This window comes from Leuciscus leuciscus (genome assembly GCF_965113295.1).
Source record: "Leuciscus leuciscus genome assembly, chromosome: 13".
Taxonomy (NCBI): Eukaryota; Metazoa; Chordata; class Actinopteri; order Cypriniformes; family Leuciscidae; genus Leuciscus; species Leuciscus leuciscus.
This window is the reverse complement of record NC_138737.1, coordinates 17,332,495-17,360,090: the sequence shown is the minus strand read 5'-3', so window position 1 is coordinate 17,360,090 and position 27,596 is coordinate 17,332,495. Positions and strand designations below refer to the sequence as shown.

The 27,596-nt window shown below is 36.8% G+C and overlaps 3 protein-coding genes across 11 annotated transcripts in view; 1 reads left to right on the top strand and 2 right to left on the bottom strand.

The window, feature by feature from the left end:
- Nucleotides 1-5,828, top strand: part of slc20a2 (solute carrier family 20 member 2) — a 46,138-nt gene extending 40,310 nt beyond the window's left edge. For all 5 annotated transcript variants that reach the window (XM_082188369.1, XM_082188370.1, XM_082188366.1 and 2 more), the window contains one exon: nt 1,653-5,828. In XM_082188369.1, coding sequence (XP_082044495.1) covers nt 1,653-1,817 — 165 coding nt within the window. In that variant the 3' untranslated portion in view covers nt 1,818-5,828. The remainder of the gene's footprint in view (nt 1-1,652) is intronic.
- Nucleotides 3,844-22,388, bottom strand: mapk4 (mitogen-activated protein kinase 4). 5 transcript variants are annotated; one of them, XR_014211130.1, is made up of 7 exons: nt 19,631-22,388; nt 18,627-19,207; nt 12,967-13,111; nt 11,970-12,131; nt 11,684-11,885; nt 5,126-8,703; nt 3,844-5,093 (listed from the first exon to the last, which is right to left on the bottom strand). XR_014211130.1 is itself a non-coding variant. In XM_082188362.1 (7 exons), the coding sequence occupies exons 3-7, from the start codon at nt 19,167-19,169 to the stop codon at nt 7,731-7,733; spliced, it is 2,025 nt and encodes a 674-aa protein (XP_082044488.1). In that variant the 5' UTR covers nt 19,170-19,207; nt 19,631-19,680; nt 20,229-22,388; the 3' UTR covers nt 3,844-7,730. The 5 variants fall into 5 exon arrangements, 4 of the variants coding, with proteins under 4 accessions (XP_082044488.1, XP_082044489.1, XP_082044490.1 ...); XM_082188362.1 differs by having other exon boundaries at nt 3,844-8,703; nt 19,631-19,680; nt 20,229-22,388; XM_082188363.1 differs by having other exon boundaries at nt 3,844-8,703; nt 19,631-19,680; nt 21,848-22,388.
- Nucleotides 22,389-23,562: 1,174 nt separating this feature from the next.
- On the bottom strand, nt 23,563-27,596 carry tspan36 (tetraspanin 36). The gene is made up of 7 exons (XM_082188398.1): nt 27,396-27,596; nt 25,576-25,767; nt 25,318-25,392; nt 25,114-25,209; nt 24,823-24,972; nt 24,310-24,393; nt 23,563-24,218 (listed from the first exon to the last, which is right to left on the bottom strand). Exons 1-7 carry the CDS (start codon nt 27,453-27,455, stop codon nt 24,144-24,146), a joined length of 732 nt encoding a protein of 243 aa, XP_082044524.1. The 5' UTR covers nt 27,456-27,596; the 3' UTR covers nt 23,563-24,143.

Here is a 27,596-nt window from a genome sequence, read left to right as displayed (position 1 = left end):
GCCCACAGGTTACATCTTACATGAAGTTTGCGAAGTTCAAGGGGTTTAAATGTTGAAGAAAGTCATGGGAGAATTAAAGGCCTGAAGTCTTTTATTCTCTGTTGTTGACTTTGGGTTGACTTTTGCTCCAGATTTAGTCCCCCCTGTGACGGAGGCTTCGGTTACACTGACCGTATAAGAACAGCCAGATCGCTCTTGTATCTAGCACAACACCTGTCACCAGCACCACTGAGTCACACAGCATGTATGGAAATGTTACTCCTCCCGCTGCCCTGTGGTTGGCAGGACATGACATGACTTTACCTTTCAAGCAAAAAGAGAACATGACTAATGCAGAGCAGGATAATGGCTTTGTTAAATGGCTTAATTGTAATTTACTGAGGATTGACCCAGATTTTATAAAGGAAAAGGAAGCTTAATTTCAAACCTTGTGGTACTTTGTGTCCTCTAACTAACCACTTCCCCCAGTACTTTGCACAATTAATAATCAAATCCATGTATTTTGTTATGTCAGTGCATTCAGGAGACATATTAAGCACATGACCCTATGAAATCAAAATTGAAGTTTTCTGGCTTTTAGCTCTTGTTTGTTAGCTTTGAAGCGATGTATTGGCTAGTCAGACCTTTTGCCAACATTTTTGTTTGGTAAAATGCTCTCTATAATATATAATTGTGCGATATATCAAATATTCCCTATATATTCATGGTGGCGATATAAAATGTGGTCCATATACTGTAGTAATAATTTTAGATGGCTTTCTGAACATTCAGTTTGCTAAAGACAAGCCTGGTTTCCATTAGAGATTTGTGCAGAACTTTTGCGATAATTGCTAAATGTCGATTAAAAAACTATTGCTAAATGACGGCGTTTCCATTAACCGATGTTATGTGACTAAAATGTCTCTTTTTTTTTCTCTCACACAATAAGTCATTCCAAACATCATGGCAACAGATGTTGGTGGGTGTACGTACGTAAAACCCAATTAAAATATAATTGAACAAACCTAATTTAAATCTGTTCATCATATAATCCGGTATCTGATCAATCATTTGCCTTCCGAAGACTTGGATTAAATTGCTTGATTCATATGGATTACTTTTATGATGTATTTTTATACGTGCGTGGTTGAAGTGACAAACATGCTGAGAGGATATAAAAAAATATATGCATTTGTGTTTCAAAGATGAACGAAAGTCTTGCCTATTTGGAATATACATGAGAGTGAGTAAATGATGACAGAATTGTCTGTTTTGGGCGAACTATGCCTTTTAAACATCATTTCTGTATAGTAAATATTGTTATATATTACATCTTTATATAAATCATATTTTGATACATTTCAGTCTGTTAACAACAAGATGTCTCAATTTCTAAGCTATGCTGCCCCCAGCGCTTTTGACCACAAAAAATGTACAATAATAATGGGGTGAACACTTTAATATACATCAATCTAACATCCTGATTCAACAGGACATAAAACTATGATTGTGATTTCATGGGGTCTTTAAAAAGCCTTCAGGAATAACAAAATACATTCCATAGATATTGTATCCCTAGTTCCCCATCTGAAAGATGAAATCCATGTTTTATTGCTTTCATTTCATGTTTGTGTATCGTGCTACTGCTGATTTTGCCTCTGCTGTGGGTGCAGGTGGGCTCAGTGGTGGCGGTGGGCTGGATCCGCTCTAAGAAGGCTGTGGACTGGCGTCTCTTCCGGAACATCTTCCTGGCCTGGTTTGTCACGGTCCCTGTAGCAGGCCTCTTCAGCGCTGCGGTCATGGCCCTGTTCGTCTACGGCATACTGCCTTACGTCTGAGACGGGAAATGGAGAAGAGAGAAGGAGGTATAGGAGGGTAATGATGAAAAAAATAAGACTGAGACAGAAAAAAAATTCAATATCATGATATAAGGGGACAACCAGAGGGTAGGGAGAGTCTTCAAATGCTGCCTGGAAAAGCGTCCAGAATCCTTTGACTTAAATATCCTTAATCTTGTCAAGAGTATTTATTTCCGTTTCATTTTTCTATTGTTTTGTTGAAATGTTACCATAAACCGCAAGGTCTTTGACTCAGTGATATGAAATGGTACATTTTCAAAGTTCCAAAAAATAGTTCTCGTACATCTGTGGTCCTACATGTTCAAAGGAGTAGACAGAACTGGACAGATGTGCACATACTCAGTGCATTCGAAACCGTTGCAATTGCCAATCTCGCATAAAATATATGTACATGAAGAACGGGACTTTTATGGCACAATTCACAGTATATTGGCACAAAATATAGTTAACACTTCCTGGGCCTCTAAATGTAATGTTTTGAAATATGCCATGTGTGGTGTGTTATAACCGCACCTTTATTGCCATTCGCTGAAACATCAAACTTCTGCGTAAATGACACTGAGAAGCATCCTGCTGTTCAAAACCTATGTTAGCTGCATTGCTAAAATCATACCTCAGTCAACCCTCTATGCCACATAAAAGACAAGTGACAAAACTGTGCTATCTCATAATACATGACATATTATAAGATTAATAATTTTTCTAGTGGATAATGTGCAAGAATTCCCTGTTCTTTTATTGTTGTATTTATTTTTCGATATGTTACCATTCAGACCTTTTTAAAAAAAAACAAAGGTGTGAAGACAAAATCATGTTTTGAACTATGTATAGTACTATAATTTCTACTGTGTATATATTCAGCTTTGGATTTTAGATTTTTAGTTATGTCTTATTTCGAGGTCTTATATTGTTACATATAAGGAGACTTTAGACCAGGTTTGGTAGTTGCATGAAACGTATGCTCTTCCAAGCATATGAAAATGATCAAATATTAAACATTTACTTTCCTATGACAAGACACTACATTCATAATCCTGTCAGGGTATATCAAGAATAACTTAAACGATTTATCTCTTTTTCTCCAATCGACTAACCTAGAAGATGCCCATGTCAGTGAAATATTAGGAATTCACCATCATTTTAAAGATATTAAACCTTAATGAGGGGATAAAGGAGCATATCTGAGGTATTCAATGTAAACTTTCAATAATTCAGCTTTTTTTTTTATTTTATTTTTTTATACATATCTATAGGTGATTTGAACTCATTTGATTTTATTCCCTTTTTGGAAAATAGCCAAAGATTCTGATGGTCAAGTTTAATTGCCAAACTCTTTGACAGTCTTTGTAATTACAACAATCTAAATGATGTCCAAACAAAAGAGATCAGTTTGTCTCTGTATTGCGGAAATTATATAAAGGATGCTAGTAGTTCAATCTAGCCCTAGTATAAAATGTTCTTCGAGCCCAATGGATGATGCCAATATAAAAACCTGTATGTGCCGAAACAGCCAAAATCCCCTAATGGGCACTTGGGTGAACCCATAAAACCAGCACAAACACACAAACGTAGATTTAACCAGTTCACATAGATGGTTTTTTGGAGAGGCAGTATTAGATGCTGGGTCTGGCTATCGGTGAATCTCATATCAGCATCCAGCTACTTGATTCAGCCTCACTGATAAAGCCTTCAGTACTGATATCACATTGAGCTTTATCAGAAGAGGAACTTGTTTAACATCAGGTCAATATGTGGTTCAGAGACACAAACGTGTCATAAAATGAAAGGTCAATATGTAACAACCTATTTGTGGCCCTGACACCACAAGAAACCAAAAAGTCTCATGATTTCCGTCCAAAAAATGACCATGCTTATCAGCTGAACTGAGCTTAGATGTTTGTCAGACACCATTGTAATCTGCCTCGGGATAGTCACCTGATTTGGAAACTGTACAAACGTGTGGCTTTGAACCAATGCAAAGTGTTGCTGTTTCTTTGTGTGTGTGTGTGTGTGTGTGTGTGTGTATTAATTTTGTTTTTATTTTTCATCAAGAACAAATCTATGCTTAAATGGCCATTTGCCTTGTAATGTTGTGCTTTACTGTTTGTTGGATACAGTAACTTCAGTACTGTGGTGTTTACATTGTAATCATATTGTAGAATAACTCATTGCAGTTGCCTAAATATGCCAATCAACTAACTATTAATCACAAATTAAATATGAAATAACCAGGCATAGTGCAAAGGTGTTTCATGTCATTTTGTGTTTTAGCAGTGTGATCCATCATGATCCTGTGTTACTCACACTGCTACATGTAGTACGCAACTTTACATGGTGGATAAGATAAAAAAAGAAAAAAAGAAATGAATAGATATATAAATTTCATTAAACTATATTTTTCTACATATATAAGTTTTACCTAGTGGCGACTTCTTACATGGAGAGTAAACTGGGCTCCTGAGCAGCGACTGTGTGAAAGTACCAGTAACTATTACAAGAAAATTCAGTGCTGAATACCACTGAACATTTTCTTAAAGATGATTGACAGGTGTTAGTAATGTGGATTGGTTCCATATATCCATCGTTTTTTCTTGCCCAGGGACATCTCTCTCCCTTGCGTGAGAGAGAGGTTGCGAGTTGTTAAAATTCAACAGTTTTTCATGATTATTTTTTGAGAAGTAAGGTTGAATACCTTTGTAATTTTGTTTCCCTGAAATGCAATATTGAGCTGCCAGACTGTGGTCAATCGGACCTTCACCAGCAGTGGCGTTACCGACGTTGAGAGTCAGACACAGCGAAACGTTTTACTAACCTGCATCCGATATTTTGTATCAAACTGGCGATATAATTAGCCTTTCTGCTACGACTTGGTTTGTTTTATAGCGGCACACCAGCGAAATCATTCACATGCGCAGTCAAAATAAAAAGCCAGAAACACTTTACGCTAGTACACGAATGCAGACGCTCTGCGTTTGACCAGCACACATGCGCTCTTGTGTTGCCTAAAGGGGATGATTTAGTTGCTTTCAAATGTATCTAACATTAAACCAAATGATATTTCATCTAGGTAATTTGCTATAAAAATTGTCTTTAAATTTCTCAATTAAATTCTCTTCAGACTGTTGCTCTATCAAGAAAGTAGTTTATCTGAAAGCAATTTACGCTAATTCCCTCTATAGTACGAAACCCCTGAAGCGATATGGTGATGGAAAAAATATATTTCAATGCTTTTGCGGTTCCCCAAGAAACTTTGCGCTCGCTTGCAAAGAACTCAAAAGTTAGGGAACATTTCACAACAGAACGCAAAAGCATTGACATCATTTTTCCTCCTATCTCATATTTTTTTCCCTTCACTATGTCCCTTTAAGGGCTCCGTACAATATCATTGGGAAATGTGATGCGCACTTGAGTTGCGCAATTGTCTGCGTTCAGGTATTTGTGTAACTGAACATTGGGCTGCAGTAGTTTGTTCTGACTCAGTTACAAAGAATGTCATTTTAGACACTACTATGCTAGATCAAAAAACTTCAGTGCCATTTTGTGCTTTTTTTGATGGACATTTTATAATTGGACATATCCAAAGGAATCACTAGGTAGGAGTCGTGCAAACAAAATCATCCATATCCTCAACCGGTGTGATGACAAAAGGTTTCATAACTGTCCTTGGCAGCCTATAGTGACATTCTCCCGTAGTGTACTAATATCATTTAAGTTTCCATGTTCTTATCTGCAATTGAAAATAGAATGTAGCCCAATCCTCTGCTGGCCTGCTGATTGCCTGCTGTGTCGTCTCTATTTCCATGATGAAGTGAATGCTATGCTGTTAACTGTCTGGTACCATCTGAAGACAGGGCTTTAGATTTAACAAACCCACTTATCTGCATATGTACTGTATTGCTGTATTCTTTCTTTTTGGAACTTTTTTTGTGAAAGTTGTCTGCATTTTAACTAATTAAATTATGGGAATTAAAATTACAAAGAATAACAATCTTCCGATCTCCTGTTTTAATTTGTTGATTGATGTTTTATTACAATTTGTTTGATTGATGCTTAAGTGTCTATGATTGGATCATTATTGCAGTGATTATTATGTTTCTAGCATGTTACCTAACTGATGGAGTGTGTAGCTTTTCATTTCTTAAACAACCATGTAGATAGACACATCATAGCCATATTCCAGTATGACAATGTCAAGATTCATCAGGCTCAAACTGAAAGAATGGTTGGTAGGGAGCATGAAGAATCATTTTCACACATGAATAGGTCTAAACACTAAATTCATTGAAAGTCTTTGAGATGTGCTGGAGTAGACTTTACAGAGTGCTTGACTCTTGCATTGTCAATACAAGATCTTGACCAAAAATGTATGCACCTCTTGATGGAAGTCACAACATTTATTTCCATCAAGAGGTGTATACATTTTTGGTCAAGATCTTGTATTGACAATGCCAGAGACAAGCACTCTGTAAAGTCTAACAATACTCAGAGGTGCCTATTCATGTGTGAAAATTATTCTTCATGTCCCTCCAAACCATTCTTTCACAATTTGAGCCTGATGAATCTTGACATTGTCATTGTCTGACAGCGTGGGTGCAATGTTTTTCTTTTACCAATGATATTGTAGAAATATCCTATGCCCAGGCATATTTGACAGCCATGATTAATTCTTCAATCAAAAGTGTCCAATGACGGGGGTTAGTAATAAAGAGGGTCAGACTGATCTATTCCAAAAACTCTTTCAGGGAAAGTCTGTTCACTGTTCGGCCAATCTACTTGAATGGGGAAATACTGAAATCTCTTGCTAAATTCACATTCAAACATATTTCAAATCTGCAACAGAATCTGACATTAACTGTCCCAAAAATGTTGTTTCTTATCCTCAAATAGCATTAAAAGAATTGTATGAAAATTTAAAGTTGGCCAGCCAATGTGCATGTGCAGTCCCAGTGATGCAGTGACTTTACCAATTGGCCCTTTTATTTAGAAGTACTTGTTCTACTATATTATGTGTAGCAGTTTCTCCCATTCAGTGTAATATGTAAACTGTCTTGGCATATACCGTATAGTCCGTCTATACGTGGTGGACAATAATGGGGGATGCCTTATGTAGAATGAAACACCTTTTTCTAGGCCATTGAAATCACGTCTTTATTTCCTTGTGAGTGAAAATTTTAATATCAAAAGTGCCATTTTTTTTAGATAACTTAGTTAAAAAATTACTTCGATTACACACTTATTTTAATAATTTAAGTTCTTATTAAAAATTATGCTGACCTAAGTTTGTGCTAAACAGAATTAACGGACAAATCCTTCACTCTTGCACAATGTTTTTAGTAACATTCAATAAAACATTTTAGTTTCAAATATACAGAGGGCCTAAAGAGATATAGTTATGGAGGGAAATTAGTTGAAAGGTGGAAAAATACTTTTTGCATTTTCCTTTCATTTCCCAAGAAATTTGCAAAATTTGTCTAACAAAATTAGTTTTCAAATGTTCAAAAAGATGGAATAGTTTGTAGAGAATTTGAAGTGCGTGAAATCAAATACGAGAGTACACAGATGTCTCTCGCAAAAACAAATTTTCTTGAGAGAGAGAGAACAGAGTTTCTTGGGGGGAACAAATAATGTTCACATCACCATGTGCCCTCAGGGCTCCATTCGACTAATATCTGAAATCTCAGATGTTTTTGCCTGGTGATCCTCTTCCTAAAGGTAAATACTTTGGATTTTTGGTGGAATACAGAATCTCAGCTTCAGGTAATAAAACAACATTCTCAAAAATCTTCTGGTCCTCAAAAGGTCCTCAGTGTTCACATTCATTCATGCCATCTTAAATAAGATGCACTAATCGAACATCTTTAAAATCATTAAATAAGAAGTAACAGATCTCTTCTACCAGTGCTCTTTATGACACCCGTGAGCCTTGACAATTTCAGGGGTTGGAGTTTGTGTTCTGGAGGGTCTGTGATCTGAGATATTATGAACGTGGCTAACATTGCCTGGTTTGGGAGCATCCGAGTTCTCCGACAGTGCCTCGCTCTGACTACAAAGCCTCAGAGCCTGAGAGATAAACACATCTAGGTCAAAATGTTCCTCTCCGGAAGGATCCATCTGCGCGTGCTCTTCATCGATTTCACAAATGGAGGAAGACGGATAATCAGATGAACCATGATGAGGAGAGGAAGGAGATGTGGGTAGCAGAGATGGAGGAGCGGAGAAGAATGGGGTAAGACTCCTGTCCTCTTGGAGCTGGTGAGGGCTGGACAGTTGCAAAGGTGCTGGGATTTGCTTGTGAGAATGAGACAGCATTGTAGGAGACAGCGGTTGAGGAGGGGAACACGGGGAGGTGAGAGGTTCTTGAGGTGAACCGGGCGAGTGGAGTCCAGACTGTGTGCTCTCCACCCAGCGCGAGATCTCCTGAAACAGATCTCCGGGCTCGGCAAGAAGCTTCTCCACGCTGCCCCCTCTTGGAGCAGACATGCTGTTATGCCTCCAGTGAGACAGGTCCAGTATTAGCTTGGGTTCAGAGTAGTGCTGCGGCTTCCCTTCTCGCCACGCGATCTTATCCAGGTAGGACGGAGAGCCCACCTTGTAATCGCAGGAGGAGCCGCAGTCCAGCTCTGTGAATTGTCCGCAGACGCGCTCCAGAGACGAGTGGGACTGCTCCAGGAAGCGCTCTGCGGAGCTGCTGTGGGAGTATTTGCGAGGGTCAACCTGAGCCTCCTCGATGTGGGCCGTCGAGCTCGCTCGTGGATCTCTCTGAACTTCGTCGTCTTCTGCCTCTCCCAGCTCTGAGACGCTCTGCATGCACCCACACTGCTCCTGCGGCCGCCAATAAACGTCTGACGACAGACTCCCATCATACCTGGAAAAAGTGTATACGCAGTTTTAGCATACATATGAACATTTCATTCAAGGTATAAATAAGTGAATATTAGCAATTAGTCACAGCATTATTTAAAGGAATGTTTTAGGTTAAAAACACCTGCATCTCTTTTCCCACAATTTTGTTTTTTTGAATTACATTAATGAACTTGGAAGTTTATAGGGTAAGACATTGCGTAACCAGCATATATGATAAAAAAAATAAAATCATGCACACTGTGTTAGTACATTTTTATATAATGTGACTCTGAAGACTGGAGTAATAATGCTGAAAATTTAGCTTGGCAGTTACAGGAATAAAAATATTACAATATAAAATAGTTATTTTTAATCGTAATAATATCAGGCTGCACATTAGACATGTTAACAGTTGATCAGTGTGATCAAATCAATCAGTAAACTTGTCTGTGCTATCAAATACTTCTGTCCTGACCATGTAAGTGCATTACTTCTCAAACAGAGAAAAGAGTCAAGTGGTGGTAATGAAGACCATCTGCGGCATCCACATTCATTTCCTTTAAACATCAGCATTTATACACTTTGCTAATATTTGATATGTTTTAAAAGTTCATTCCTGATCTTTGGTCTAAGCTAACAAGCTTTTTCACCTCTCACTGTTGGTTCTGATCAGAAAAGGGAAGACTTTGTTTCAGATGTGCCCATATGGATACATAGAAGACAACAATGACATTATTATTAAGCTGTCACAGAGTCCGCTATGAGATTTAATTATGCAGGGGTTTAATAAGTTTCTATATTTGATCGGCATTCTACATCATTGGAAGGTCCTCTGGGCATTTCAGTGCCCATCTGTGTAAATTGCCTTTTACGTGACCCTTGTTTTAACTCTTCCAGCACATGTACCCACAAACTTTTATAATTAAAGAGTATCAAAGAACAACTGCAGACTTTAATTTGCTCTTTCAAAACTGGAATTAGTTTTTTTTTTTTCTGAGTTTCATTATGCTGTAGTACCACAAGTTCTGCACTTTATTGGGTCCACAAATCTCAGCTCAAACTGGTTTTGTTTGCTACTTACTATTGTTAAAATAATGGGGGGTTTTCTGGCAAACCATACGATGTACCCGTAGGGTAACAAACCCGTTTCTTTGCTTTGCAAAGACATGCTGCATATAAGATGGTAAACTGCATAATAATAAAGTTGCAACAAACTAATAAAAGCTTTATCTTGGTCATACTATGTCCTGGAAGTCATATTAAAATATTTTTCTGACTTTGTACTGTACATAGTTTCTACGAAAAGACAGAGACTGTTTTCAGAAAGAGACCTCCAAAACATTCAGAGAGCTGTATAAAATGTTTTCATTTAATTTTTTCATATTTTTATTCGTTATGAGAAATATATTTGTTGCTTAGAAGCAACTAGTGTTGTAACGAAACTGGAATTTCAAACTTTGATACGATGTGATACGATAATCGATACCTTTTTCGATACCATGGGGGAATCTGCCATATAGACATTTTTATTATTTTTTGATAATTTGGATCATTTGTCCCAAATAGCTTACACACAGCACAGGGAGGCTTTATTTGGAACTCTGATCTAAATTTACAAAAAAAAGACAAGTAAACAGTCAGTAATAATATAAGAACAAATAGACAAATTGCAAACAATAGAATAGAGAAACAAATGAAATGAACACTGCTTTAAGTGTTTCAGGTGGGTCTAACGGTAGTATTTGGGTAAGAAATATACAGAAATTAAATAAAGTAATCAAATGTAAAATAACACTGGATAGTTTTTATTATAACAGATTCATTCTTACAATTAAAGTTACAAAAGTTCTTCAGTCAAGAGCAGCAAGCGATTTTCTCTTTGTCTTTTGTCCTTTGATTAACATGACAGACATCAGTAGGTTTATTAGGCTGCTGTCACTTTAAGAGCTTATGCACAGATCCAGTATACTGTCACACAACATACATGCGTTTTCGTTCTCAATACTATATTGTTTTATCCATGAATTAAGAATATCCTATTTAAATTAATTATTGAATTATTGAATTGATTGATTATATATTACATTAAAGCAGGGCTATGCAGTTTCGGGAATTTCTTCGCTGTATTCTCGCTTTTTGCTCGCAGGTTTCTCTATAGAGCTCCCCCTACAGCTTCGGAATAGATATTTGACAACACTGTCGAAAAACTCGTTGGCGACTCTCAGACACCAGAGGCTAGTAGATCAACGACATCAAAGCAGATGGGACATTCTTTAAAACGTCTTCTTCATTCGCGCAATAATGACAGGATTTTAGCTGATTTTTTTGCCGAAAAGCAATTCGTTACATAGCGAGACATGATATCACGCGATACTTCCTGACGATGCGGCCCGCGGCCCGCCGGCTCAAAGTTGCAAGGGTGGTTTTTCGGCTCACAGGCGCTTGGGGGGTGCGAGACGACCACCATTCAACCCCCAAAAAAGTCATGTAACTATTCCAATGACTCCAAAGCTGTTCGGTTAAGGTAAAAAAGTTACTTAGTTCACCTTTAAGTCTTATATTTAGCTGTTTTAGTGTTCTGAAATCAGTAAAGTCTTGATTAATTTCTTTCCATGTTGTTTTCAGTCAGCATACCTAAAATGATCCATAAATGTATTATTTACTCTATTTAATATTATTATTATTAATTATATTTTTTAGTTTAGTTTAAAGTCCATGCAAAAATACAACATGAATAAAACCTTAGAGTGTGGATTCTACTTTAAAAAGTGTGGATTCTACTTATTTTGAAACTTTAAATGAACTAAACAATGATTTTTTTTTCTAGCTATATAGATTTAACAACATTCTTCATAAAAGAGCAAGAGTTTATGTTTTTTATATTGTCGTTGGTCTGTGTCAGCAGCAGTGGAACTGTGAGTACCAGGAAAACTGTAACAAATGACACAGCTCTGGTTGTTGATAAGTCAGAGTGCCTCATGTGTGACATGTGAGAGGTGTACCTGTCCCAGTGGGAGCTGAGCGCATGACCGTGCTCAGTGACCACACTGTCCTCTAACTCGTCCTCTATGCGGAACGGCTGCAGGGAGACGGGCTCATCCTGAGGACACGAGTATCTCTGCAGGTATGAATGAGACAAAGCTGCTTCTGCTGTCAGCCGGTCCATGGGATTAAAGGTGAGGATACACTCCAAGAAATCAATGCCTGAAATGTAGATTCAGTGAGTGAAATTGTTGATGCATCACAGTTTCACATAATTAAAAATATAATAATATATGCTCAGTTTACCTTTCTCCTCCACCTCTGGCAGTAGTTCTCTGAGTGACTTTTTGACCTCCCACCCTTGACCTACAAAAGAGGGCATGACCTTCAGCAGTTCCTGTCTGTCTTCCTCTCTAATAACAGGCACAGTGTCCAAAATCAGCTGCATCTGCTCCAGCTCATGAGCACCTTAGAGAAGAGAAACAAACAGAGGTGTCGTACCTTTGTCTGACTGCACCAGGACTATTTACATCAGGGTGCACTATAAAAAAAAATATAAAAAAAAAAATTCATCTCATTAGGACTGCTAATCTATTCCTATATCTGATAAATAAAAATCGTACAGTTTATAACAAGAACTATATGTTACACCAAGCTTCTGTAGTAAATTCTTACAGAAAAGAAGCAATCTTTTTTCATTTTTTTCCCCATCAGTTTTAATTGTTGTCTGTATAAATGTAACCATATTTAAAAAAAAAAATTTACTGGTACCTTATTTTTATCATTGATACATTTCTTGTCAGGTCACTGTTTTTGTTTTGAACTGATGCTTTGTATTCCTATTAGTTTTGTTAAATTTGCTTAAATGTATAACAATCATGCCAATATAAAAATATAGTTTGACACTAAATACTCTTTTTTTGTATAGTCCATAACTATTTGTTACCGCTATTTGTATTGTACCATATTTTTATCATTAATAAAAAAAACTCTATTCTTGTCACTGCTTTTGCTGCATGTATTGATACTTTTGCAATATTGTATTTATTTCAATCTTGCCAATGAAGTACAGTGAAATGAAAATGATAGAAAAAGAAATCGATTGATATGTAAGGTGGTCTAAACATCTATTTTTACTTTGCCGAGTACAGCCACAAGAGGACGCTCTAAGACCGAGTCCGGATAATGAAGATTGATGTTCTTGTGTCTCAAGTGAACTGCAAGATCTATAAAAAACCCAATAAAGCAACAGAAACACTAATGACGGCCCCTTGCTCATTACTGAGGGCTCTTCTAGTCTTACCTGCGAACAGCATGCGTCCTGTGAGCATCTCAGCCAGAATGCAGCCTGCGGCCCACATGTCGATTGCTTTAGTGTAGTTATTTGGAGACAGCAGCAGTCTTGGTGAACGGTACCATTTAGTGACCATTCCCTCTGACAGGTATCCCTGCGTGCCAAAGATAAAAAGTACATATACACACCGTATGCACAACAATTAAAGGTATAGCGGAGGATGTTTTACTTCCTGGTGGGTAGTCTAAACTATTGGTCCTCCTAATTGTCAATCATTCTGGTGAATCAATCAAACTTTTCAAAAAGTGGAGAGGGCGGGTCTTATCTAAAATTTGGAAAGATCCTCCGCTATACCTTTAAATGGTGTACTTCACATGATAATTTTTTTTTTTTTTTTTTTTAAGGTTGACAAGCTGAAAAAGAAATCTGTCTGAATTTAAATATATTTAAGTAAACCTAAAAATATATCATATATCAAAAATATCATAAATTTATTTGATCAAAAATACAGTAAGATTAATATTGTAAAATATTATTTCAATTTAAAATAACTTTTCTATTTTAATATATTTTAAAATGTAATTCATTCTTGTGCTGGCAAAGCTTAATGTTTACACGATCTTTCAGAAATCATACGAATATGCTGATTTGGTGCTCAAGAAACATTTCTTATTATCATCACTATTGAGAAAAGTTGGCTGCTTTATATTTTTGTGAAAACCGTGATACACTTTTTTCAGGATTATTTTATAAATAGAAAGCCCAAAAGAACAGCATTTATTTGAAATACAAATATTTTTTTACATTATAAATGTCTTCAATGCTTCTTTGCAAAATAAAAGTATTAATCTTCTACCAAACTGTAGTGATTGTGTAGTATAAAATAAATATATATTTAAAAAAAAACAGTAGGGTGTAAAAAATGCCATGTGACTGTATCTGTATGAAGTCTGATGAGAATCAGCTGATATACAGTAACCCCATGACTCCCAATAAATCTCCCATCAGCTCATCCTTCCTGCCTTCCTTCATCCTTTCCTCTTCTTTCTCACCTCCCACTCTCCCCCAGGACTCAGGTGATGAATTATTTGTGGGATTTTAGCAGGCAGCCTCAGTAGGGTGGATCTGAAGGGTGATGGTGACACAAACGAGAATGATATTTACACATCCTGTTTAAACAGAGGGCCTTTGTCTTCTCACTGGAGCTGATTCCCTCAGACCATTGAAACTGTTGACGATCACAAGCAAGTGAGGCCAACAAAATGAGCAACGACTGAAAATTAGCAATAATGAGGACAAAATGTCAGGAATCAGGCATCTTGACCAACAAATGTCGGTAATGCTGATTTCGAGCTGTCAAGAACTGTCAGTTCAACTTGCACACTGAGACAGACTCGACATTTAGGATGTTTTCTGCTGCCAACTTTTTCACTGGCCAGAAATCCACAAATAGGATAAATATTTTTAGGATAAATTTTATTAGATTATTAATGGATTCATTATTCTGTTATGATATTTATATAAAAAATTATCACAAAAATCCTATAATATAATATCTCCATGACAGCTTTAAATTTGACTCTTGTGGATTGATTTGTTTATCAAGTTTCCAAAACAATCATGAGTCAAATCTGTTTCAAAGTCATGAAATATGATTAAGGAATTTAATATAGCTTTTTATTCATCTCATTATCTATGGATTACTTATTTTAAATTGCTGCTTACGCTGGTCAAGCCATCATAAATGAGCTACAGAACATGAGAATGGGCCCATTGGTTCCTTATTTGAATTATAGATGAAGAGCAGTGTCCACATCATCTTTATTTTTCATGTTGTATTGAATGAGTATAACCATCTGGGGCCCTATCAGTCCCCTGCCTGCACTGCTAGCATATGTGGATCCAGATGCTGCTGTGAATCCATAGTTCACTTATCTGTGATCCTCTAGATTTGGGAACTGAATGTTCCCTCCATGCTGAGAGGGGAACAGACGCTCTCAGCACTGAATGGAAGAGTTGCATGCACTCGCTCAGGGAATGGGTGAAGGGAACTACTGCCCTTAATTCACTCAAGCTCACTATACTCAGAGGTACAATGATACACTAATGATTCTTTAGACTAATACAACCTGCACCTTTATTTTACACAGGGGCACAGGAGGCAGTCCAGGCTCACTTGGTATCCCAAAGGTGATGAGACATGACCAAAGGAAAAAAAAAATCAGCAACTTTGAAGTTTTAGAAAACAACTGTTTACAAAATTGATAACAATAAATGTTTCTTGACCACCAAATCAGTATATTATAATGATTTTGGTCCATATGGACATGATAGCATCACGTAGTTGCTGCAGATTTGTCATCATCTGTCATCATCTGTCAGCTGTACTTCCATGATGCAAATGTCACATCACATCCCAAAAATGCTTCATTAGATTGAGATCTGGTGATTGTGGAGGCCATTTGAGTTTAGTGAACTCATTGTCATGTTCAAGAAACCAGTTTGAGGTGATTTGAGCTTTGTGACATGTTATCCTGCTGGAATCAGCCATCAGAAGATGGTACACTGTGGTCATAAAGGGAAGGACATGGTCAGCAACAATACTCAGGTAGGCTGTGGCATTTAAATGATGATCAATTGGTACTAAGGGCCCAAAGTGTGCCAATAAAACATCCCCCACACCACTACCACCAGTCTGAACTGGTGATACAAGGCAGGATGGATCCATGCTTTCATGTTGTCTATGCCAAATTCTGCCCCTACCGCCTGAATGTCACAGAAGAAATAGACTCATCAGACCAAGCAAAGTTTTTACAGTCTTCTGTTGTCCTTCTATAACCACTGCAAATTGTAGCCTCGGTTTCCTGATGTTAGCTAACAGGAGTGGCACCCGGTGTGTCTTCTGCTGTTGTAGCCCATCTACTTCAAGGTTTGATGTGTTGTGTGCACAGAGATGATTTTCTAAGGTTTTTTAAGGTACTGTTGACTGCCTTTCTTTCAGCTCAAACCAGTCTGGTAATTTTCTCTGATATCAACAAGACATTTTCACCCACAGAACTGCTGCTCTCTAGATATTTTCTCTTTCTCTGATCATTCTCTGTAAACCCTGGAAATGGTTGTGCGTAAAAAATCCCAGTAGATCAGCAGTTTCTGAAATACTCAGACCAGCCTGTCCGGCACCAACAACCACGCCATGTTCAAGTCACTTAAATAATCTTTCTTCCCCAATTCTGATGCTCAGTTTGAACTTCAGCAGATGGTGTTGCATGCCTAAATGCTTTGAGTAGCTGCCATGTGATTGGCTAATTAGATGCTTATTTTGGATTCCTTATTTTTGACTTATGTTTTTGAAGCAAGATCTGGCACTGCAGGAGTATAAACTGGTATTTAATAAGAACATATTCCACTAATGATTCCTAATGAGACAACATCGGAAGAATACTTTTAAATGAATTTTGCACAATAAATATATTGTTTTATAGTTAAACATACCAAAAACTTTTCTTTAATTGTCTTAATTGTGCATTAAATGTGGCTAAAGTGTACAACTTTTGAAGCCACTGAAGACAAAGCAGCTTTGACATTTTGATAATAAATGAATATTTTGAGCGACATGAGAGCAGAGGGATGCTGCTTTTATAGAGTCTGCAATCTCAGCTATTTTACTATCAGTGCATGGTATTTTAAACAGGGCTCTTGCAAGGATATTCCATCTATAATTTTCTGGGTAAGGCTGTTTTTATTCTAGCTGTTCTTTCCATCCCAAACTGTGACTATCCCCCTTCCCTGATCATTCACCCCACCTTGTCCTGTCTCACACAAAGCTCTCCATTCATGTTGTCCTCCTGGTCTGCTAGTGTTACACAGTGAGCTCTGCTAAATAATACAGAAGCACAATGAGACAGTAAAGTGCCACATTAATCTTTCAGCTCCTATAACATCAAGGTAATTGTTCATAATTATTGTGTAATGCAATAGGGCATAATGTCAAAGTTTGAAAACATCTATCTATGTAAAATGCACCGAAAAATGAAGTAACTTTAGACAGACTGTAGTTGTTATATTAATAGGGTTAATGTAGGTTCACCAGGAGGATCAAATAATAATAATATCTGCATAAAACAAAACACTGTGCCCAAAAATGCTTCAATAAACTCTCCAAACAACTATACAAGCTTAAAAAACTATATTAATAGGTATTTTATGTACAAAACTTGTCTAAACTAACTTTTAGGAATATAAAATTACTTCCAGATGCATAACAACAATAAAAAAATGTATGTAGCATAACAGATACTGCTTAAATTTAATGTGTAGCTGCCTAGACCTATGACAATGAGAACCATCAAAAAGATTAAAAGCAGATCTAAAATACTTCTGTTCTTAAGGAGGTTATGTGGATGATAAAGCTGTAAATGGATTAATATGTCATTATCTTTATAGCCCGTAGCACATGATAATTGATAGGAAATGTGATTCTGCTAATCAAGGCCAGATTGTAACTGCAGGGTGAACCGCGATGAAAGCTTGTAAGGCAGTACAGACTAAAAATATGACAGTACATACTACTAACATCTAAAAGTTCCCAAAAATGAACTAATATATCCAGTTATTCAACATGAAGTGAACCAAACCCTAACAAAAAGTACTGTGTGCTTCGGTACCATCCCACAGTAGCCGCATCAGATTGTAATAGTGCTTTAATATATATTAGATTACCTGGAACTCTAAAAAATAACCTGGTACATGAACAATATATATATATATATATATATATATATATATATACACACACATTTACTAAAACTCAACAAACTAGATTAACATCTTGATGAGCTTTGATATAATCGATATCATCTTTTTATGACCAATACAAATTATTTCCATATTTCCAATGTCAAATAATCAATATACAGAACAGATTTTTAATTTTGTTATATGTTTTCTGTATAAATGATCATAAAATACAATAAAAACATATGTATTGATTATTTTAAAAATGATTATTATTACAATTATTTACATTTTTGCAAAGGTTACAGAACAGATTTTTAATTTTGTTATATGTTTTCTGTATAAATGATCATAAAATACAATAAAAACATATGTATTGATTATTTTAAAAATGATTATTATTACAATTATTTACATTTTTGCAAAGGTAAAAATGGTCACAAATAATCCATTCATTGGTCAATGTCTTATTGCTACGCTAATTATGAATATGTGATTATTATTGTTATATTTCTTTTTAATTAAATCATGTATAACTTAATGATAATTAAACTACAACAATAAGAACATAATATATATTATATATTATTATTTATTTTTCAAAACTAAACAATATTTTTTGGCAAATGTCTAATTGTTATGCTTTCTTGAATGAATGAATGTTAAAATGTTATTATCCATGATACTTAACTAATGAATATTGTAGAGACTCACCAAACGGTGCCATTTATCAATAGACCAACTACTACAGCACTGATAACAAATACATTTTTGAGAATTGACAAATAAATATCAGTCAGATATCTCTATTGGAAACCATTGTACTATTTCTACTAACAAAGACTTATCTAGTAGATACCAGTTATTCTTTCTAGTGAGTGAAGTGAGTGAATTATGTGCTGCAGTCATTCCTGCCCTGCTGCTGAGACTCTTACCTTGTGCGAGTAATGTGGGTCGACAATGCGAGCCAGGCCGAAGTCTCCGATCTTCAGCAGCATTTGCTCCGTGTTGATAAAGATGTTCGCAGGCTTGAGGTCACGGTGCAGCACGTTGGCAGAGTGGATGAACTTGAGCCCACGAAGCAGCTGATAAAAAAGCAGGGTGGCGTGTTCAGCTGGCAACGGCCCTTGCTCGAGTAACCGTGCCAGGTCAGTTTCCATACACTCTTGCACAATGTATATTGCCGGCACATGGGTCAGGTCACGGGGTAAAGGGTGACCGGACGGCCCCAACACGTCATACACCCTGACCACGTTCTCATGCTGAAGGCGGCGGGTGATCTTCACCTCCCTCAGAGCGTGTTTTACGCTGACGACATCTCGCATTACCAGCTTCTTCACTGCCACACGCAGGCCGCTCCGCCTGTCCACCGCAGAGAGGACGAGCCCCGATGCTCCCACGCCCAGAGGACGCAGATCCTGGTAATGTCCCCCCAGGTCAAAGCCATATCGGAATGGGGATGTATTTCGCCAGGCCATTGCTTAGAGAGGAGCAATTGGGCATTGCCTGTGAGAGGCTGGAGAGAGTAAGGAGAATGATAAATAACCGGATAATGTAATATTTTATTACAATCTATAACTCAAATTACAGCTGCATGAAAACATTAACACTTTTTCTTGAAGAGAGAGATCTTAAATCACAGTGGCACACTAGCAAAGCAATGGGGGCACAGTACTGGGTGGAATACAACTCAACACCCTAGTACAGGGCAAGTGTTTCCATAGCAACATCCCACAGTCAGCCAGTGCCTGCTGCACACAGCAAACACTCTGAAACGCAGTCTCCCAGGATTCATCTCTACCCCAAAAACACTGCATGTTATATTCAAACTGAATTACACCCCTGCGCTGGAGTTTGAGGTTCTCTGTGATGTTTGACTTTAACATTAGCAGCAGCATCGTGGGTGAGTTTCATCCATAATCTAAGAGCTTTCACTTGCCGTCTCGGGCTCCAGGCTGTCCTGTACCCTCCATGCTCCTCATGCATTCCCTTCAGAGGAGAAAAACAAATAATTAGATACTGATCACAATTACAATAAACATATGGACAAGTATGCTTTAGAAGTATGATTAAATGAACATTTTTATAGTTCATAGTTTATAATATTTCAGCTTAATGGTTTCCTACATTTATTATATAAATAATGAGCAAAAAAGCATCCAGTGTTATTCCATAGACTTAAAGGGATAGATCACCTCAAGTTGTTCCAAATCTGTATGAATTTTGTTCTTCTGCTGAACACAAAAGAAGATATTTTGAAGAATGTCGGTAACCAAACAGTTGATGAGCGCCATTGACTTCTCTGGTATTTTTTTCCATACTATGGAGGTCATTGGAGTCCATCAACTGTTTGGTTACAGACATTCTTCAAAATATCTTCTTTTGTGTTTCATACAGGTTTGGAACAAATTGAGGTTGAGTAAATGATGACAGAATTTTCATTTTTCTGTGAACTATCCCTTTAATAGTCTGATATCACTACAATACTATTTCTTGTTTTCCGAATTCGTAAAGGTGAACTTAGTAAGTTTGTTTACATTTTGCTGGCTCTTATTCGTCTCAATGGAGTGCAGCAGTGTCCGGTCACTTTTCAGCTACATTGGTTCTGAAAGTATTTTTCCCCTTTACTTATCCCAAAAACCAAGTCATGAACCAAACCAACCAGCTACAAGGTGAATCAAAACATTACACACTTTGATATGTAGCAAAAAGTATTTGTAAATCGGACAAAAAGACAAAAGGTACAGAGTGTGTTCCGGCTTAAATGAGGGAAAAACTAAAATCCCATGAAGCTTTATGAATGACAATCAAAATAAAACTGATGGAGAAACATGGGAATAGGTAGGCACAAACGATATATTTTGGTGATTTTTTTTTAGCTTGTTTTGTTTTCTGATTGGTGGAGATTTCTCCACAGAATCATGGGTAGTGTTACACCAGTAATTCTGCTGTTGAACACGATTTAAAAGAAATTGGTTGAAATAATGCTGACTGACAGCTTCAACAAAAGCATATATCACTGATTAAAAACCTTTTAGCTCACAGTAGGTCTGTTTTTAATGGTTTATTTATATCATAAGTTATCAACAAAAATCAATTCCTCTATGGAGAAAAAGAATGGGAATTTCCTTTCTGCATTCTATGCTAGTGTTTTTGGACTTTATACGGGCACATAATGACATGAATGCATCAAGTTGTTTTTTTGTAACCAAACTGAAGCTACTCCACAATGAAGCTGTTTATCTCTAGTTTTGTATGTTTTTTCTCAAACAGTATCTCACACTACACACATCCATTTAATGGACATTGGTACTTTTATTGTTTATGTAATGTAAAGTGCCTTGAGCAATAGATAAAAAAGTTAACATTATAATTAGAAGTAGTAGTAACTCATCAATAGCATGGCACCACAGGTCATGTGATGTCAACATGGTTGCACCCATGAGGTGCCTGACCCATTCATGTAGAATAGAATAGAATAGAATAGAATAGTAGAACAGATTTTTCTAGAACACCGATACGTTTAGAGTAATATGATCATTTTTATTGAGATTTCTCAAAAGCGTTTCCTTTTTGTGTAGGCTAAAACTTTTGAATAATAATAATAATAAAATAAAAAATGAATTACTTAGTGAGGAATCTAGTAAACCAATGGGACCCGACTAGTGGGTGAGCCAAACTTTATAAATAATGCATATGACTATGGCGCTGACCGTGGAAGCGGATGCAATTTATTGTTGAACGTTAAAACAGAATGTATACGTTTATTACGCTGAATTATTTTTATTGTTCATATTTACGCACAACGTTTGCTAACGTAAAATAATAAAAACGGAGAACTTAAGCCTGTGAATGAAGCACAAATGAAGCTGTGGGTCCAGCTGAACACACAATAGGCAGCGCTGCATTCATTCGCCTTTGTGTGACAACAGTAACGCCTGTATTTGGTTCTGAAATTGAACGGATACATAGACAAACCCGTGCGTAATATACAGAATAAGAGCAGTTTCACTCGCAAGTCTACGCAGAAGTGACAAAAGAGCCTATAAACCTAAGAAATAGAGTATAGAATCAGATTCTGACAACACTATCTTCTTATCTTCCGGCCCATCCGCGGAGAAAACTACAAAGGCAGCGATGCTCCTGGATCTCTTACCGTCGCCTGCCTTTGTCAGCTGCTCCACGGGTTTGCTCTATTTGTGTTGGAAAAAAATACAAATGAACATACTTTTCCACCGGGAAAGTGATGTTTTCGTAGTTCAGAGTTTGTTATTGAATCGGCACTGGTGCAGTCCGGTAGATGGAGGTTTTAGTCTGTCAGTTTACTGCTGCTGCTGCTGCCGAGAGGAATTTTCCGTGTGTGTTATCAGAGAATAACATAAGATCTTACCCGTGATAGTGTCAACGGGAGAAACCGCCGAGAGAGCGTTCATTTGAGATACACTGCATTCGTTCGCCTCCCGGTGTCCCTTTCCCACTGTGTGGATCTACAAGCTTTTCTTTGGCAAAACTCGTCGGTGCCCCCTTGATGACGTCACGCTCTCCCCGTCCATCAGACGGTGATCCTGACACCTGCGGGCTTGTGCTGGACAAACACATCCTGTGCTTAAATGATGCTCTTGACTGGTCAGTGGTCAGGGCATCTGTTTTCAACATGAAAAGTGCTTCACTATACAGACACACTCATTGTTTTACAAAGTAGATTTATTAACTATAAAAAATAGATTACGTTTTTTTTTTGTGGTAATGTCTGTACACTGCATTTACACACACAACAGATATATATGTGTTCCCTTAAAAATTAAATACGGTTATAAAATAACACGACACTGATGCCACCATTTCCAGAGAACGATCCAACTACTTTTTTGTCTGACTGACTGAGCAATGTTTCCTTTCACTCTGATCAATGGTCTTTTTTTATTTCTTTTTTTACAAGATAAAGTGAACGGAGATGTCAAGATTAGGTCTCCCAGAGCTTTGCTTCTATGTTTTGTACTTGCACACACTCTCACTCCTCAAGTACAACAGTTCCTGGAAATAAAATGAACACCTCGGTTCCGGCAGTGCTGAGATGCAGTATTCTCTTTGGATTCCTCGGCAGGAGAGAAAGTGTTTGGCTGCCCTCCAAACGCTTCATCCTGACTGAGGTCAGTTTACCGCACTGAGGAGTCAGTGGTGAAAGGAGGAAATCAGATAAATGAAGAGCTCGTCTACATTTCCTCTGTCCAAACACCAGAGTCAGCTCGGGGAGTGTATAGATATAGATACAAATGTGGCAGTGTGTTTTGTTTAGTTGCTTCCACACTCGTCAATTTTTGCATATGCTTCATATCATTGATAATGTATATAGCTGGATTATTCAAATGCTGTTATGAAGAGGAAAAACTCTCAATCGCCTTTATTTGTCTAATTATGTCCTCAGTAAATATTTTAGCTTGCAGTGACCTCTAATGGATAAAATTGCAAATTGCACGACTAGAATCAGACACTGGCACGATAAAATTTTTTTTTTTTTTTAAGTATTTATTTTGTTTTTTGTATTATTACTTTTAAAGCACTAAACTTAATGGGCCTTGTCTCGTTCGTTAGGAGTTTTCTCAAGTTAAAACCCGACAAACCTGAAAATGAGTACATAGTGCCAACGGAGTATTCCTGATAATGACAGTTTACGCCTTTATGGCTTAATTTCATGAGCAGTATCTTCACAACTGTGTCAGCACAAAACAGATAACTAGTCAACGCCTACAATTTATCTAAATTCACGTGTATGTCCTCAGAAATGGTATTGATAAACAAGTCATTTGAGGTTAATTATTAACATGCACTTTTGTAATCTTAACCATGTCAAAAATACACTCACCAGACCAATTTATTTCCATAATTTAATAATCATTTGTTGAGCTAAATAATTGTAATAGATATAATATACATACATGACTATTAAGACTTAATTTGGATAGCAGCACAAAAAAAACATTGAATATGACAATGTAGAAACTAAAGCACACAGAAATGCATAAAACCCTTAAAAATGAAGTGCATCTATCAACTCAAAAGTTTGATCTAAATGTATACACACTTGGTAAAGTGCTGCTATAGTAACATTTCCTTAAACTTTGTGGAGTTGGGTGTAATATTTTATAAACCTATTTGGCAGGAAAACATTCACCATCAAAACTACTCCAAAAATGTAACACGTTTTTTTCAAACCCTCTGTGATAATTTGATAACAGTGTTTTTTTTTTTTTGGCCACACACATCTCTGTGGTTCCTTTCAGCATATCTTGTTCAAACCAAAAGATATTAAAATTAACTTTTTTTTTAATACAGAATGTTTAGAATACTGTCACATATTCAAACTGTCAAATCTGTTCTTTATGGTGCTGTGTGTAGCTGCACAGTATTGAGAAAATAGAGACTGTCCCAAGAGAGGGATTCATATTTTACTATCACGCATACAGAGGCTGATAGTCATTCTTCTTGCTTCGGCAGGTGATGACACAAATGCTGAGCATCCCAAAAAACTGAAAAAGAGAGAGAAACACAAAACAAGTTGTTGAAAATTCATTGTCAGATAAACAAGTATAATGATGAGGCTAAAATGAACTGATGTACCTTTATGATGGCAAATCCCAGGATGACCAACATTGCATAACTAAGCACATCCTGAAGCATCTGCTCCAGTTTAGCTTCACATCCCTGTAAAAACAAGAGTGTGTTTTCCCCCCGAAGAAAATGGTTTAAAAACAATTACATATTTCAAGAAAACTGCTTGGAAATATGCTGATCTGAATACCAATATAGTTATTGTTGACTAAAACTTATTAATAGTTGTTATTGTTACTTAAGATGGAATAAAATAAACTAATATTAGATGAAACATTTAAATGCAAATTATAAACTGAAATAAGTTTGAGGTTGAAGTAATAAACTTGCTAAAACTGAAATAAATGTAAGTCTAAATATAAATAAAACAACTCAAACTTACTGTGTATGTATATGCATGTATGTGTATATATTTATATATATATTTATATTTATACTAAAATAGCATATAAATTCTAAAATAACACTGTTCACTGAAAACAATAATTGACCATGTCAAACAAAATGACACGCCGCTCAAACCTGTGTATTCAGAAGATCAAGTTGGGTGAGTTGACCCGTGCATTGTGTATTGTTTGCTTTACAGCAGGAATGTGGCACAGAGTTGTTATGCTGGCCAAACCATGGTGTTGTAGTCCAGTCTGTGAAGTTATTCACCCCACAGCACTCCAACTGGAAATGTAAAAATGGAGTAAAAAAAAAAAAACAAGGTCAGGAGACTCCTTCATGCATCCATTTCCTGCCCAGTGTGTCTATCATTTCCTGTGCAACCAAAAATTATTGCAATGATAGGAAGGAACCTTTTAGTCTTACTTGAGATTGCAAGTAATCCACTGCATGCGTTTCAGTGTTCAGACCGTCATACTTTTGGAAGACGTCTTTCATTGACTTTTCTAGGTCACCCTTAATCTGTAAACATCACGGGAAACAATTTCCAATGATTTAGATTTCTACATATCCCATTTAAAAAAGAAAAAAAAGAAAATGTTATTCAGAAGTTATATGAGAATAACTTACTCTGCCCCTGTAGATGAAGCCAAACACAAAAGCGGTCACCTCAGCTGCGAAGATTATCATGATGATGATAAGAAACTAAATGAAAAATTCAGAGAAAAGCATCAAATATAAAAATCCCCCAAAATCAACACCATGATGAAACCAGTACTATCCAAAATGATTTAAATAGGAATAGAAACCACCACAAGGACCCTAGTCTCTATTTTTTCAATAAAATAACCTGAAACAAAGGTACGCAGATGTATGGCTCATACTTACAAAGCCTAAACCGACTTTGGACTCCCTCAGAGTTGCACAGCAGCCAACGGTTCCGATGACAAACATGACCACAGCCACACCGATTATAATGGCTGCTGGGATGATGCTGTACTTATCAGACACAAAGTCTTCAAAGCTGCTGTAGCTCTTTATCACATAAGAACCAACATATGCAAGGGCCACTCCAGCACCCTGAAAAAGAACGACACAAGAGGTGGGTCAATGACATCAAACTTCACAGTAATGTCTGTGGTGGGACTCCCCCCAAAATGATTTCATGATATTTACACACAAAAAAAATCTATAACCTGATTAAAAACAAATACTGATATACAGGCATGTACACTCACATGTATTCAAGGTGTAAGAAAAATATCTCATTACTTTTTACTTGATGGTTACACCACATGACATTTTAGAGCAGTGGTTCTCAACCAGGGGGCAGCAGGAAACTTCCATAACTATTTCATGACCAAGTATTTAAATGATTATTGATATATTACAATAATCACATAAAAAAAATCGAAATTAAAATGCTAAAACACACACACACAATCAAGATGTAAACTGAAATCCCGAGTGGATTTCTCAATACTCACAAATGACCATTCAATTTAAACATCTGTTGAAAATGGTAAAAGATAAAAGTCATAATGTATAAATTCTCCCCCGAATGAAAAAAAATAAAAAATTAAACTAGATTTTTAAAAGATTGGTCCTTTTTATCTTGGACACTTTTTTGTTGTTGAAATTTACACAGTTCAGTTCCATAAGAACACATACATCATCTCTCATATGATTTCATAAGGTGTCATTTCATAACAAGTAAACTTTGGGTTATGTATGACTCGCTAGCACATGATCGGTTTCTTCAGCAGTCAGTCAGTCACAATGCACAGTCACGAGACCATGAGTAACCTTTTCCTGCCTTCTAATCTTTCCTGGAATGCTGGTCTTGTGCCTCAGCTTGAGCAGAAGCGGTAAAAGCAAAACAGAAACCCTTGAGGTAGAGAAGTACACATGACAACAGCAATAAATCAGCTTTTCAGAAGACGAAGATGCTACAATGAGAACTTTCAGTTCTCAGATTTTAAGGTTTCAGGTTTTACTTCTTGTGCTGTTCTTTTTGGGGGAAATTATATATATATATAAAAATGCAAATGCAGACAGGGCTGGAAAGGATGGGAACCGCAGGGCCTCGGAGGGTCTCAGCCCTACAGTTTGTCTTGGTTTCTGCAAATTTTAGCAACATCATAAGAGTAAGAAGTGTTGGTTTTCTACAGAACTCCCCTTCGTGCCCACTGAAGCCAGAAAAGGGCACATGACATTAAGCCCAGTCAGATGATTAGGGCTACATGATGGCACAGACAATATGGGCATCAAAAATATTTATTTCCATTGAAATCAAGTTAGAAGCTCTGACAGTTACATCAACTCTGAAATAAACAAGTGCATGTATACGTTTAAAGGCAGCATAGCAAAAAGCACTGAAGCCCTTTCATATGGTTGTTTTAAGTGTATAAACAGAGCAAACAAATGATTCACCCTAAATTAAATTACATTCTAGAGAACAGCCCGCTGTCAAAAGCAAATAACTCTGACTAAACGTTTAAGTCTGGAGGAGGAGAAACAACCGCTGGAATGAATACAAACTATTGTGCTGCTTATAAGGACCCTTCTTCCTACAAATATAGTCATCAAACAACAGCAAAACCCACATGGACAGCATAGATTTGTAAGCCTCATAATAATGGGCTATATTTAGGCAACAAAAACAGAACTGAACAGAAATTATATAAAAAAGAACATCACAAACTCACCCAAAATATTAAACTGAGAAGCAAAAGAACGCTTTTGGATGTTATCATTCCGCAATCCATGTCTGCTGCTAAGTGATGAGTCGAAGCTGAGAATGTTGCGGATAGTTTGTGGCGTTCTTCTTTTTCTTTTTGGAGTTTGTGACGTTATCTTTCCTCGTGTTCTTTATAGTTCAGTCAGTCACATGCTCTCTCATACGTCAA

Excerpts from the sequence above, each read along its gene's own strand:
- mapk4 (XM_082188362.1), bottom strand. The coding sequence starts at position 19,169 with ATGGCCTGGCGAAATACATCCCCATTCCGATATGGCTTTGACCTGGGG. Across the intron at positions 11,886-11,969 it reads GCCAGAGGTGGAGGAGAAAG|GCATTGATTTCTTGGAGTGT; the intron begins GTAAACTGAGCA and ends TCTACATTTCAG. Across the intron at positions 8,704-11,683 it reads CTCAGCTCCCACTGGGACAG|GTATGATGGGAGTCTGTCGT; the intron begins GTACACCTCTCA and ends CACTTTTTCCAG.
- tspan36 (XM_082188398.1), bottom strand. The coding sequence starts at position 27,455 with ATGGATTGCGGAATGATAACATCCAAAAGCGTTCTTTTGCTTCTCAGT. Across the intron at positions 25,393-25,575 it reads CCAAAGTCGGTTTAGGCTTT|TTTCTTATCATCATCATGAT; the intron begins GTAAGTATGAGC and ends TTTTTCATTTAG. Across the intron at positions 24,973-25,113 it reads TGGATTACTTGCAATCTCAA|TTGGAGTGCTGTGGGGTGAA; the intron begins GTAAGACTAAAA and ends TTACATTTCCAG.